The sequence below is a fragment of the Brassica napus genome, unplaced genomic scaffold, assembly GCF_020379485.1.
Source record: "Brassica napus cultivar Da-Ae unplaced genomic scaffold, Da-Ae ScsIHWf_2172;HRSCAF=2825, whole genome shotgun sequence".
Lineage (NCBI taxonomy): Eukaryota > Viridiplantae > Streptophyta > Magnoliopsida > Brassicales > Brassicaceae > Brassica > Brassica napus.
In genome coordinates this window covers 1-13,871 of record NW_026015581.1, presented here as the reverse complement: position 1 = coordinate 13,871, position 13,871 = coordinate 1, and the positions used below count along the sequence as shown (strand labels likewise).

The 13,871-nt window shown below is 35.4% G+C and overlaps 3 protein-coding genes across 3 annotated transcripts; all 3 read right to left on the bottom strand.

Moving 5' to 3' along the window:
* Positions 1–300: 300 nt before the first annotated feature.
* On the bottom strand, positions 301–11,908 carry LOC125600283 (ATP synthase subunit alpha, chloroplastic-like). The gene is made up of 2 exons (XM_048773093.1): positions 2,700–11,908; positions 301–1,983 (listed from the first exon to the last, which is right to left on the bottom strand). The coding sequence occupies exon 2, from the start codon at positions 1,503–1,505 to the stop codon at positions 723–725; it is 783 nt and encodes a 260-aa protein (XP_048629050.1). The 5' UTR covers positions 1,506–1,983; positions 2,700–11,908; the 3' UTR covers positions 301–722.
* LOC125600281 (DNA-directed RNA polymerase subunit beta'') lies at positions 3,710–10,086 on the bottom strand. Its single transcript, XM_048773091.1, has one exon. It carries the CDS (start codon positions 10,084–10,086, stop codon positions 7,735–7,737), a length of 2,352 nt encoding a protein of 783 aa, XP_048629048.1. The 3' UTR covers positions 3,710–7,734.
* Positions 3,710–11,905, bottom strand: LOC125600282 (DNA-directed RNA polymerase subunit beta'-like). Its single transcript, XM_048773092.1, has one exon. The coding sequence runs from the start codon at positions 11,903–11,905 to the stop codon at positions 10,247–10,249; it is 1,659 nt and encodes a 552-aa protein (XP_048629049.1). The 3' UTR covers positions 3,710–10,246.
* Positions 11,909–13,871: the final 1,963 nt, after the last annotated feature.

Genomic DNA, 13,871 nt, shown 5'->3' with positions numbered 1-13,871 from the left:
TAACGATGCGGGTTCGATTCCCGCTACCCGCTCTAAATTCTAAATTGTCCCCTTTTTATTAGAGACAATTTTCTCTATTAGAATTGTCTAATAGCAATTGTGTAGTGAATTCACTACACAATTGCTAAAAAGATTTCGCACATTTAACAAATGGGAAGTTAAAAAAAGCGAAAAGCGTCCATTGTCTAATGGATAGGACATAGGTCTTCTAAACCTTTGGTATAGGTTCAAATCCTATTGGACGCAATATCAATATAGATATAAATATATTGATATTTATCTATTATTTCCATTTCTATATATTATAAGAATATTTTTATTCTGTTTAGAAAATTTATAAAAAATAAATATAATAAGAAATAAATTCTGAATGCTTTAAGATTTTATATTAAACATATACAGATATTAGTTCTATACTTATATATATTATATATAGACTTAACTTAAATATATTTCTATTTTTTATAATTTCTCCTGAAGTAGAAAACGTTCCAGTTGCTCTTTAATACCTTCTTTCAAAAAGCTTTCTGCTTCAGCGGTTAATGTCTTGGTAGAGGCTATTATTTCTTGGAACTCAGGTTTATTTGTTTTTAAATAAGTGCGTAGCTGAACGAGAAATTTTCTTACTTGTCCAATTTCTAATCCATCCAGATAACCATTTGTTCCGGTATAAATGGTCATTATCTGTTCTTCCACTGTGAGAGGGGCTGATTGGGATTGTTTCAGTAACTCACGCAATCGTTGACCTCTTGCCAATTGATTCTGAGTAGCTTGGCTCCTGTATAAGGCGCGAGGTATTGTAACGTAGCTGGGGAATCAGCCGTTTCAGCTACCACAATAGTGTAGTCCATTGCCCCTCGTTCCTGTAAACTAGTCACTACCTGAGCCACGGAAGAAGCTTTTTGACCAATAGCCACATAAACACATATTACATTTTGACCTTGTTGATTGAGAATTGTATCTGTGGCTACTGCTGTTTTACCGGTCTGTCTGTCACCAATAATTAATTCCCGCTGGCCGCGTCCTATAGGGATCATGGAATCAATAGCAATAAGTCCTGTTTGAAGAGGCTCATATACAGAACGTCTCGAAATAATACCTGGGGCAGGAGATTCAATTAACCGAGATTCAGAAGCTGAAATCTTACCTCGACCATCAATAGGGTTAGCCAAGGCGTTTATAACACGCCCCAAATAAGCCTCACTCACGGGTATCTGAGCAATTTTTCCCGTAGCTTTGACTGAACTTCCTTCTTGGATCATCAAACCGTCACCCATTAATACAACACCAACATTATTTGATTCTAAATTAAGGGCAATACCTATAGTACCCTCCTCAAATTCTACTAATTCACCTGCCATTACTTCATCAAGACCATAAATCCGAGCGATGCCGTCGCCCACTTGAAGTACGGTACCGGTATTTACAATCGTCACTTCTCTATTATATTGCTCAATACGTTCACGGATAATATTACTAATTTCATCGGCTTTAATGGTTACCATGAGTATTGTCCTAATTCTTTTTTGGAAGAAAAAAAAAAATAATGCCTATCATAATCGTAAGGAAAGAGCTAATCAGTAATTTCTTTCATCGTACCAAACATACCAATATTTGCATTAATAGTACGTAAATGTAACTCATTACTCAAACAACTATTTAGGGTTCCTATAGCTCCCTGTAAAGCTTGTTGGAAAACCCGTTCACGGACTTGATTAATTGTTCTTTGTTGCTCAAAAAGAATGGTTTCGTTTTTGTAATTTTCTAATTGTTTCAAAGTCCTAGAAGTTGAATTAATCAAATTTACTTTTTCTCGTTCGATTTCAGAGTATCCATTTACGCGAAACTGATCCGCCTCCATTTCTACTTTACGCAGGCGAGCTCGGGCGTTTTCTAATTGTTGAATAGCTCCTTCACGTAGTTCTTCTGAATTTCGAATAGTATTTAATATCCTCTGCTTTCGGTTATCTAATAAATCATTTAATGAAAGTAGATTATTCAGTAAAAAAAAAAGTTCTATGATCCCTTCCCGAACCAAACATGAATCTTTCGATTCATTTGGCTCTCATGCTCACGTATTCCAATCATTTATCAATTATGTATGAGACTTTCATTCCCATATTTTTCATGTAATGAGCCTATCCTCTCCCAATTTTGTTGTATTCAATTCATATTCAATATATATTTCTATCGAAAAAGATCACCAATCCAAGACAAAACTATTTGGAGGATTCTTCTGACCAATAAAAAATTGATAATTGTCAGCAAAGTTGTTTCTTTTTTTCTTGAAATCCAAAGAATTTTTATTACTTTATACGTAGGTTATCAATTCTGCATTATACAAAAAGACTCAAAAATTTTTATCGACATGAGTGTTTTATATCGAAAAAAGCCGAACTATTCTTTTTGAAAATCTTATTCATTTTTTAATTAGACTACATATGGTAGAAAGAGTACCATGTTGCATCTGAACTTCAAACGGTTTAGTTTTAACCATGTTAATTAATGGTCCCAAATTTTTGGTTGATAGAGAATCAAAGTCAAGTAGACTTACCAAAGAATAACGAAATGCTATGGTTCTAAAATATGATTTTTTATTGAATTTTGTATTCAGAAGTAATTCGCGGGATTAGGCACTCTTTGCTAGTTATAGTGCCACTGGACGAATCCAGCCTATTCTTGAAATGAACAACTCACACACACTCCCTTTCCAAAAAAGATCAATACACCGAAGACTACACTTAGATTTATTGGATTTGTTGCTAAAATATCGGTATTAAACCCGAAACTCCCGGCGGATGGCCAGTGACCCAAGTAAACGAAAGAATCGGTTAAATTTTTCATATAATCTCCTCTTCTAGCTAAACTATAAAAAAAAAGAACTCTGTCCTTTTTTTTTTTATTCTTTGTTTTTTTGAATAAAAAGAAAATTTCGTTTAATAATTTATAATTTAATTTACCTATTTGGATATTTATAAACAGAATCAAAAACCTATTCTATTTACAAATTTATTTTCCAAAAATTTTTAATTTTCAATAATAATAATGAGACTTAATTAAAATTAAGCTAGAATTTGAGACCAAGTTTTATATCAATTTTAAAAAACCTAAACCTCCTTTTTGCGCAACACTCCTTAAAAAAAATTTCCATTAAACTAAAAAGAATAAGGGGAAGGAAGAAAGCGAATCGATGTGTTAATTCCCCATCCTCAAATTAGTCCTTCCCAAGGGTTGTTGTCTCAATGAATAATTGTAGGAGTGAAATCTTGATAGAATAAAAAAAACTACGAAAAAAAAATTCCTAATTTTATTATTTCTAGGATTAAACAAAAGGATTCGCAAATAAAAGCGCTAATGCTACAACTAGGCCATAAATTGTTAAAGCTTCCATAAAAGCCAAACTAAGCAATAAAGTACCTCGTATTTTTCCTTCTGCCTCAGGTTGTCTCGCGATACCTTCGACAGCTTGACCCGCAGCTGTACCTTGACCAACCCCAGGTCCAATAGAAGCAAGCCCAACAGCCAACCCAGCAGCAATAACCGAAGCAGCAGAAACCAGTGGATTCATGATAAGTTCCTCACACCAAAATAAAGAAATAGTTAATGATACAATCATCCAACGACTTAGGACTTAATTATAATTAAGTCATCGCTAAGATTCATCCAGCCAAAATAACCAAAAACTTGATAAGAATTACTTTGATATTAGTTCCTATCCACGGGATTTTGAAAAATGCATAATATATATATATACGACTTTTTTATGCCGTTTCTTTTTTGTGAACCATTCTTTTCTTTTAATTCTTCGTTCTTTTTTTGATCGTTTTTTTCAGCCAATTCACAGATAAAAAGTAAGAACTTATAATCGAATCGTTATCTAAATAGAAATTCACAAAAATAGTGGGGCAGATTATATAGATCTTTAACTTATATATACCTAGTCAATATCAAATATGACATATACAAGTGTTTCTTACATAACGTAAACCAACTATTCGATAATTGGGCTAACCTAAATTTGAAAAAAAAAAATAGTTAATGATGACCCTCCATGGATTCACCTATATAAGCCGCAGCTAAAGTGGCAAAAATGAGAGCTTGAATCCCGCTTGTAAATAATCCAAGGAACATGACAGGTATAGGAACCACTAAAGGTACTAAAGAAACAAGAACAACAACTACTAATTCATCGGCTAATATATTTCCGAAAAGTCGAAAACTCAGTGATAGGGGTTTTGTAAAATCTTCTAAGATGTTAATGGGTAAAAGAATTGGAGTTGGTTGAATGTATTTACTGAAATACCCTAATCCTTTTTTGCTAAGACCCGCATAAAAATATGCTACTGATGTGAGTAAAGCTAAAGCAACCGTCGTATTTATATCATTCGTTGGTGCTGCTAACTCCCCTTGAGGTAACTGGATAATTTTCCACGGTAAAAGGGCTCCTGACCAGTTAGAAACAAAAATAAATAAAAACAGGGTTCCAATAAAGGGAACCCATGGACCGTATTCTTCTCCAATCTGGGTTTGACTCACATCTCGAATGAATTCAAGGACAAATTCAAAGAAGTTTTGGCCGCCAGTTGGAATGGTTTGTGGATTGCGAACCGCTAGAGCTGCGGAACCTAATAAGATAGCAATTACAACCCAAGAAGTAATAAGGACTTGCGCATGGACTTGGAACCCCCCTATTTGCCAATAGAAATGTTGGCCTACTTCTACACCAGATATCTCATATAACCCTTCTTTTATTAGTGTATTGATGGAACATGATAAAACATTCATATTGCCCTCTGACAGAAATAAGAACTTTAAATTATTTTGATTCAAGACCCCCCCTTTTTTTTTACTTATTTACTTGAATTTTTATTTTAGTTTTGGATACCAACTAAACGAATCACACAATATACCCAGTTTTTTATCTCTTTTTCTTTTGTATGATTCAGGAATAGTAACCGATTTTATAAATCGAAATACAGGGAGCCCCTCCCTCAAAAAAAATTGATTTATTTATCTTATTATTAATCAAGAATTTTGTATATAGCTAGAACGACCCTCACAAATTGCGAATACTAATTTGTTAAGAATGAATCGAATTGAAGCTATAGCGTCATCATTTGCTGGAATAGAAATATCCGCGAGATCGGGATTACAATTTGTATCGATTAAAGAAATGGTTGGAATTCCCAAAGTTATACATTCTCGAAGAGCCGTATATTCTTCTTGCTGATCGATGATGATTACAATATCAGGCAATCCCGTCATATATTTAATCCCGCCTAGATATGTTTCCAAGCGAGATAATTGTCTCTTCAACACAGCTGCATCCCTTTTCGGAAGACGGTTGAATCCCTCTGTCTTTTGTTCAGTTCTCAAGTCCCTAAACTTATGAAGTCTTTTTTCTGTAGTAGACCAATTTGTTAACATGCCGCCGAGCCACTTTTTATTAACATAATGACACCGAGCCCTTATTGCAGCCCGCGACACTAAATCAGCTGCTTTATTTTTTGTCCCAACAATTAAGAATTGTTTTCCCCTACTTGCTGCATCAAAAACTAAATCACAAGCTTCTGATAAAAAACGAGCAGTTCTAGTCAGATTTATAATATGAATACCTTTACGCTTTGCAGAAATATAAGGTGCCATTCTAGGATTCCATTTCCTAGTACCATGCCCAAAATGAACTCCTGCTCTCATCATCTCTTCCAAATCGATGTTCCAATATCTTTTTGTCATTTCTTTTCACACTTAAAAGGGGGGTACCCAAAACTAAAATAAAAATTTGTTCCAATGGAACCTTCTCTTGTCCGTTTATGCACGAGCCGAGCCATTATTTTGTATTCATTATTATCTTTATTAGTGTTAACAAATTATTAAAGCAAATGACTACAGCAAACAATAAAACATGAAATTCAAAACAGGAATCTGCTATTAGGAATTATTCAATTCTAGAAAAGGCAGATTTGTAAATAGAAGAGTCACAAAATTCCCTGTGATAAAATAAAATATCTCTCATATCTCCCTCTAATAAAGATAAATTCTTTGTTTTTTTTTCAAAAAGAATATTGGTATGTTGCCGTGAACAATGCACCAATCCTTTGTTGAACCCGGTCCCGGCGGGGATCACACCCCCTAGAACAACATTTTCTTTCAGGCCTTTCAACCAATCGATACGACCCCGAAGAGCAGCTTTTGCTAAAACTCTAGCAGTTTCTTGAAAACTTGCTTCGGATATAAAACTTTGAGTATTCAAAGATGCTCGAGTTATTCCTAATAAAACGGCTCGATAACAGATTGCTTCTTCTAAAGCACGCCCCGTGCGTTCTGCTCGTAACAATCCAATCAATTCTCCAGGTAAAAAAACATTAGACATTCCCTCTTCTGAAACCAAAACTTTTGATGTTATTTGACGTACAATAATTTCGATATGCCTATTATGAATCTGCACCCCCTGGGATCGATAAACCTTTTGAATCTTATTAACCAAAGAAATACGACTTTGCACTATAGTTAGCTCAGCACCAATCAAGAATCCCCAAGGAATTCCAAGAATTCTTGTTATACACCTGTTCCAACCCTTAATCCGCTTTTCTAAGTTCAGTGATATTGAATCAATCGAGCGGACTTCTAACACCTGTTCTACTTTTGGAAGACCTTGGGTTATATCACCGGATCTCGATTTTTCATATATAAATGTAACTAATGTATCCCCTTCGTAAAGAATTTCTCTATAATGCCCGTGAACTTTTGCTCCCGGAGTAGCCAAATAGGGCTTAGCGGATCTTATTACTACAGAATCCCTTTGAACAATTAAAACTTGACCCGATTTTAGGTATGGTTCTTTTTTGGCTATACATAGATTTTCACAAAAAAATTGTCCAAGACTTATTATTGTGGACGTTTCCTCACAATAATAATTATTATAATTTTGATGAAGAAAATACCAATTCAATTTGAATGGATTCAAAACAAGGTTACTGTATGGATCTAGATTAAAAATTCTTCCGTTTTCATCTATTAAATAAGAGTGAATTATTTGAAAAATATATTTGAAGTTATCAAGTTGCAAATATTTAATTACAGAGATCTGATTATAAGTTAGTAAAGGCAAAAATGAATAAAAATTCGAAATTTGAATGGCTGTTCCTAAGGGGCCCGACGAATTTTGAATTGTAATTAGAGGTTTTTTTTTTATTGATTGGTTTATAACATTGTGATATTTTACATGATTAAATGGACCGATTCTAAAACAATTAGAGGATGATAAAATTAACAAAGATTGGGATTCCTTATTTCTGAACATACGAATAGTTCCATGATTTTGTCTAAGCGATTGTTGAAGAATGCCAGCCTTGGGAGAAAGCGAATAAAACGGATTCACGGAATCTGCAGAGATCAATCCCGAATCCGGCGGATTATTTCTTTTTCTTATATACGAAATATGGGATTTCACTAAGCCAATTCTTATGAAATCTCGAATCAAACCCTTTGTACTTACTTCAACAACGAAAGCGCGGACCTCCTCGAGGGAAGAATTTTTGTTGTCTTGGTCCCAATTCAAGACTAAACAAGTGCGAACCAATTGAATACTTGTGTCAGAAATTCCTCGAGTTGGTTTACCATTTCCATAAAGGATATAGTTGAAAACTCGAAGTTGAATATTATCCTTTTCCCGAAAGAGATCTTGTGGGAAGAGTGTTGCTAAATTTATACTGTCCATTATCTCATAGGTAGCTACGGGCCGCACCAAAACAAAAAACTTTTTCTTGGTTGGTGTGATCCGTTGGGCATAAATCCAATTTTTAAATTTTTTGATTCTTTAGAGTTTGTTTTTCCCCTTCCTGGCGGTATCAAGATGCCACTATGTCGGGATATCTTATCTGTCTTGTCCGGAAAATGGATATCCCCCGAAAATATTTTGAGTTCAATCCTTTTTTTTTTTCTCTCCACTCGGATCAACCCGCCGACTTGGCTTCTTATATTTAAAGTGATTCGTGTATCGACTCCAATGATACTATAGTTCTGTACCATTATGGCGGAGGATTCGGGTAAAATATGCACTTCCTCAGGAATGAAAAAAAAGCGATCTACTTTCATTTCGTATTTTGTCTTAAATTTTTGGACTCCTCGATACTCAATCATATCCTCTTTTTGGACGATTGAGTCCGCCTTTAGAGTTCCATATTTAAGAATTCCGGAACTCTTTCTTCTGTATCTAGGATCATCAAAAAAAGCAAAAATACTGTTTCTACGGAAAATACCATTTATGGGTATTTCAATCGAGATACCTGAATGTGGTATGAACTCTTTCGCTTGCTCTTGAATCGATTGGAATGGAATGAGAAATCTATTTCTTCGCCTTTTTGCTAATAAATCCGAATTCTCATGAAAAATAGCAGAATATATGAAATTATAATGACTAGTACCTACGATTCCATTCAATTCTGAATAATTGGGAATCCCAGATTTTTTTTTATCAGAAAAATCTGAACTGAAAAATTTTTTGCTCACTTGATCATTATTCACTGAGAGGCTAGAAATAGATTTTCTTTCGACGGAAAGAAAGGGTATGTTCATTTGATCTTGATCTTTGTGGATCGAAAAAAGAATTAGACTAGATCCACAAGAACCTCCTGATAATATCCATAAATGACTTGTTTTTGGTAAAAGATGGACATTACTATATGTAAATTCGGGTGCATGGGATACATCAGTACTCCAATGCATTTCGCCCTCGGAGTCAGAATAAATATATTTTCTAACCCTCTCTTTAAAATGAAAAGTGGATGTTCCCTCGCGAATCTCAGCAATCACTTGTTCTGATTCCACATATTGATCATTTTGAACTAAAAGAAAACTTTTTGGTGGAATAGTCACGCTATGTATAATATCTTCGCTCTCAATAATTACAGACAAGTCTATATAACATAGAAAGGCAGGATGCCCGTGACGTGTACGTGTAGGATGAACCAAATCCTCATTAAATTTGATTTTTCCATTATAAGGGGCTCGTACATGTTCGGCAGTACCTCCTGTAAATACTCCACCGGTATGAAAAGTTCTTAATGTTAGTTGAGTCCCCGGTTCGCCAATAGATTGACCCGCAATAATACCTACAGCTTCCCCCAATTCAACTAGGTCACCATGAGTGGGACTCCGGCCATAACATAATCGACAGATCCAAGATGTACTCCGACAAGTAAAGGGAGTTCGAATAGATATTGATTGTGTTCCAAAGGTTATGAATCGATTGACAAGTCCAATCCCAAGATCTTGATTTCGAAAGGCGACACATCGGGAACCTATATATATATCGTCTGCTAAGACACGACCAATTAATGTTTGGATAAAAATTCTTTCTGACATCATCCGACTTTTATTTCGAGGACTCACAGAAATCCCTCGGATAGTGCCACAATCCGTTCGACGTACAACAATATGTTGAACTACTTCAACAAGTCGACGCGTAAGATATCCAGCATCTGATGTGCGGACCGCAGTATCTACAACTCCTTTACGGGCTCCATAGCAAGAAATAATATATTCTGTTAAAGACAGTCCTTCGCGTAAATTGCTTTGAATAGGTAAATCAATCATTTGTCCTTGGGGATCCGACATTAATCCTCTCATACCTACTAATTGATGTACTTGAGATGCATTTCCTCTAGCTCCCGAAAAAGACATCATATGGACTGGATTGAAAGGGTCCGTCATCCTAAAATTAGGATTCATTTCCTGTCGCAAATATTCACTTGTAGCATACCATATCTCAATAGATTGGCGTAATTTTTCTACCGCATGTACATTCCCATAATGATGGTGTTTTTCCAAAATCAAACTTTGTTGTTCAGCATCTTGGACAAGCCAGCCCTTAGAAGGTATCGTTAAAAGATCATCAATTCCTAATGAAATGGATGTAGCAGTTGCTTGCTGGAAACCCAGAGTCTTTACTTGATCTAGGATGTGTGATGTATATGCCATCCCGAAGTGATCTATTAATCGGCTAATAAGTCGTTTAATAGCAGTTCCATCTATCACTTTATTGTGAAATACCAGATTGGCCCGTTCCGCCATAAGTACCTCCATATTCTGCTGAATGGGATTCGACAATGAGTTTGAGTCAATGATTGCAAAACTTCCTTTTCTCGATCTTGATTTTTTAGGTCAGGAACTATGTCCGAGTTGACTCGGAGAGGTCCGAATTCACACGGGTGTCCTATAATTCTTTTTTATGAATACCATATTATTAGGTATCATATGAACAAGCTTGAGAAAAACCTTGTATAGCTTCCTCGATTTCTCGATAAAAAGAAATATGACCAACTGTGGTTCGAATATATATACAAAAAGTTTGTTTTTTTACACTTCTTACTATCAGATAGTGTGCATAAATCTCATGATAGTTACCAAAAGATTCATAGTGAACTTCGATAGGAACTTCTTTTGAAGCAATAACGCGTTGATCTAATTGCCACCGAAGCCACAAAGGACTATCTAAATTGATTCTTTTCTGCCGATAAGCTCCAATTGCATCATAGGAATTGCAAAAAAAGGGTTCTTTCATATACTTATAGTTTGTTTCGTAAATTCTTTCATTTTGATAGTTTTTTCGATTACATGGATTATATCTGTTTGCACAAATACCTCGACGAGTGCCGCTCGTTAATACATAGAGTCCAATCAGCATATCTTGAGTCGGTACAGAAATGGGATCTCCAATAGCTGGAGATAAGAGATTCATATGAGAAAACATAAGTAAACGAGCCTCTGCTTGAGCTTCTAAAGATAAAGGCACATGAACAGCCATTTGATCCCCATCAAAGTCTGCATTGAACCCCTTACAAACTAATGGATGTAAACAAATAGTGCGTCCTTCCACTAAAATGGGTTGGAATGACTGTATGCCTAATCTATGTAGAGTAGGTGCTCTATTCAGTAATACGGGATGCCCCTGCATAACTTCTTGAAGGATTTCCCAGACAATCGGCTTTTTTTCACGAATTTGACTCTTAGCAACTCCTATGTTCGAAGCCAGATGTTGTCTAATTAGACCACGAATTACAAATGTCTGGAAGAGCTCTATTGCTATTTCGCGAGGCAATCCACAGCGATGTAATGAAAGTGAGGGTCCAACGACAATCACCGAACGCCCCGAATAATCGACCCGTTTGCCAAGCAGAGTCTCGCGAAATCTTCCCTCTTTTCCTTCAATTACATCTGAAAATGACTTGTAAACCTTATTATGACCATCCCTCATGGGTTGTCCACGGATTCCATTATCAAGAAGTGTATCCACGGCTTCTTGTACCAATTTTTCCTGACACATTACTAATTCCCCTGGTGTAGATCTACTTGTTGTTAATAGATCAGTAAGAGTATTGTTCCGATAGATAACTCTTCTATAGAGTTCATTAATATCTGAACTCATCAGTTTACCCCCTTCTATCTGAATGATGGGTCTCAACTCGGGAGGCAGAACCGGTAAGAGACATAAAATCATCCATTCCGGTTCTATATTTGTTCGAATAAAATGCTTAGCTAATTCCATACGTCTAACTAAAAAATCTTTTCTTCTTACAATTTTTCGATCTTCCCATTCATTCCCCGTGGGACCTTCTTCTCCTAATTGTTTCCATTCTACCAACGAATTTTCTATAATAATTCGCAAATCTAAATCGGCTAATTGTTCTCGGATAGCACCCGCCCCAGTAGAAATTTCTCGATTTCTAAATATATCGAAACCTTGAGTAGTAAAAAAAAGTGGGATGCTGTATTTCCAGGATTGAATTTCATATTCAAATGAACCTCGTAATCGTAAGAAAGTAGGTTTTTTCGTTATGGGCCTAGCAAAAGAAAAATTGGGATAGGGTCCACTATATGATCTCCCCCCCTCAAAACCGGACATGAAAGTTTCCTCTCATCCGGCTCAAGTAGTTATATCAAATAAAGATAAAGAAAGGGGTCGCACTTTCCAATTGTATTTTATAAAATCAAGTGAAAACCCAAAAAGAATCTACGCCTTACTCAAGTTCTCAGTGCAAACCAACCACCATTTCATTGATTCAATTAATTCTTCTTTGATTTCTATTTAGATTCTTTAGTGAATTCAAAATTACGACAGAAAAAAATGTCAAATTCTTGAGTAGTCTACTTCCCTTCGAATGCCGGAATACTTTTTACCTTAAGTGAAAGGAATGCCTTAGAATTCATACGGGATTTATTTGTCTATGTATTGTTCCATTCGATCTTTTAGGTCCTGCGTTACCTCGATGGTTATGCCACAATATTCTTAAAGCTTATATGCGATGTATAGACTTCTCCAACCATGACATATTTGTTTACTTCAATATAAAAAACCAAATTTCTTTTCGTTTAGAAAGATAAGGGAATGCTTAATTCGACAAAAAAAAGGTCTTCTTTTCACGAGGTACGACTATCAATTTGAAGTACTTTTTTTTTACTGAATCGACCATAGACCAATCGCCCTTGTTATTTGGGAGTATTGAATACACCCACAAGTCTGAGCTTCATGTTACTCTTTTCAAGAGACATGTCAGATCGAGGGCATCCCAAATTGATTGAAGGGGATGAGAGTTTATCATTCTTAAAAATAAAAATTTCGATCAAATCACACATCGCAGTATACTAGACCTTCTAATTCTTTAAGAGGTTTATCTAAAAGATTCGCAATATAACTAGGAAGACGTTTCAAATACCATACATGAGTTACAGGACATGTCAGTTTTATGTATCCCATTTGATATCTTCGTATCCGAGAATCAACAAATTCAACTCCACATTGTTCACAAAATTGCGAGTCTTCTTTTTCATCTCCGATCACTCGATAATTTCCACAAGCGCAAATTCCACTCTTTATAGGCCCAAAAATCCTTTCACAAAATAATCCATCTTTTTCCGGTTTATTGGTTTTGTAATGAAAAGTATAGGGTTTTGTCACCTCTCCAACTATCTCTCCATTAGGTATTTTTTTAGTGGCCCAAGCACTTATTTGCTGAGGAGAAACTAATCCAATTCGGAGTTGTTGATGTTTATACCGATCGATCATATAAGAAATTTTGTGATTCATTCCGATTAAACTTCCTTCCTATTAATCTGGAAATTCTTCTCAGATACAAGGAAATGATTCAGTTCCAGAGCCAAAGATCGTAGTTCTCGAACAAGTAATCGAAAAGATTCTGGAGCATCTTCTGGTTTAGGTATTGTTCCTCCAATGATAGTGGTACCAAGTACTTCTTGGCGAGCTCTAATATGATCAGATTTATAAGTAAGCATCTCTTGTTGGATCCCCACCTACACAAGAAAATTGTTGATAAAACTCCAAAATAGCATTTTCTTTTGACCCAATTTTTTTTTTTCTCCTTATCGGTTAAGAAAGATAAGAAAATTTCAGGGTAGCAAACATTCTCTAGAATTTCTCTTAGATTCGAACCCATAGCTGATGATAGAACTAGAATAGATATTTCTGTTTCCTACTCACACGAGCCCATATTCTTGCTTTTTATCATCTCTAATTCTAGCCTGCCCCCCCAATCTGATATTATGGTGCCGGTATAGACCGAAATCCCGTTATGATCCAATTCTGACTGGTAATAGATACCAGGACTTTGTAATATTTGATTGATCACAACTCGGTATATTCCGTTTACTATAGAAGTTCCAAGGACATAAAGGAATGTTCCAATAAAAATTCTCTTGCATATTCAAATAAATAAAATCAGCAAAACATCCCGAAAGCATATGTTTCTAGGGTCTGTAGGAAAAGTACCAGGGTTGGCGGTAGGTATGTATCTGCTGTTTTGGGATTATTGCCAGATAGTTCATCAGGAAACTGATGAATAAAATATTCAAAT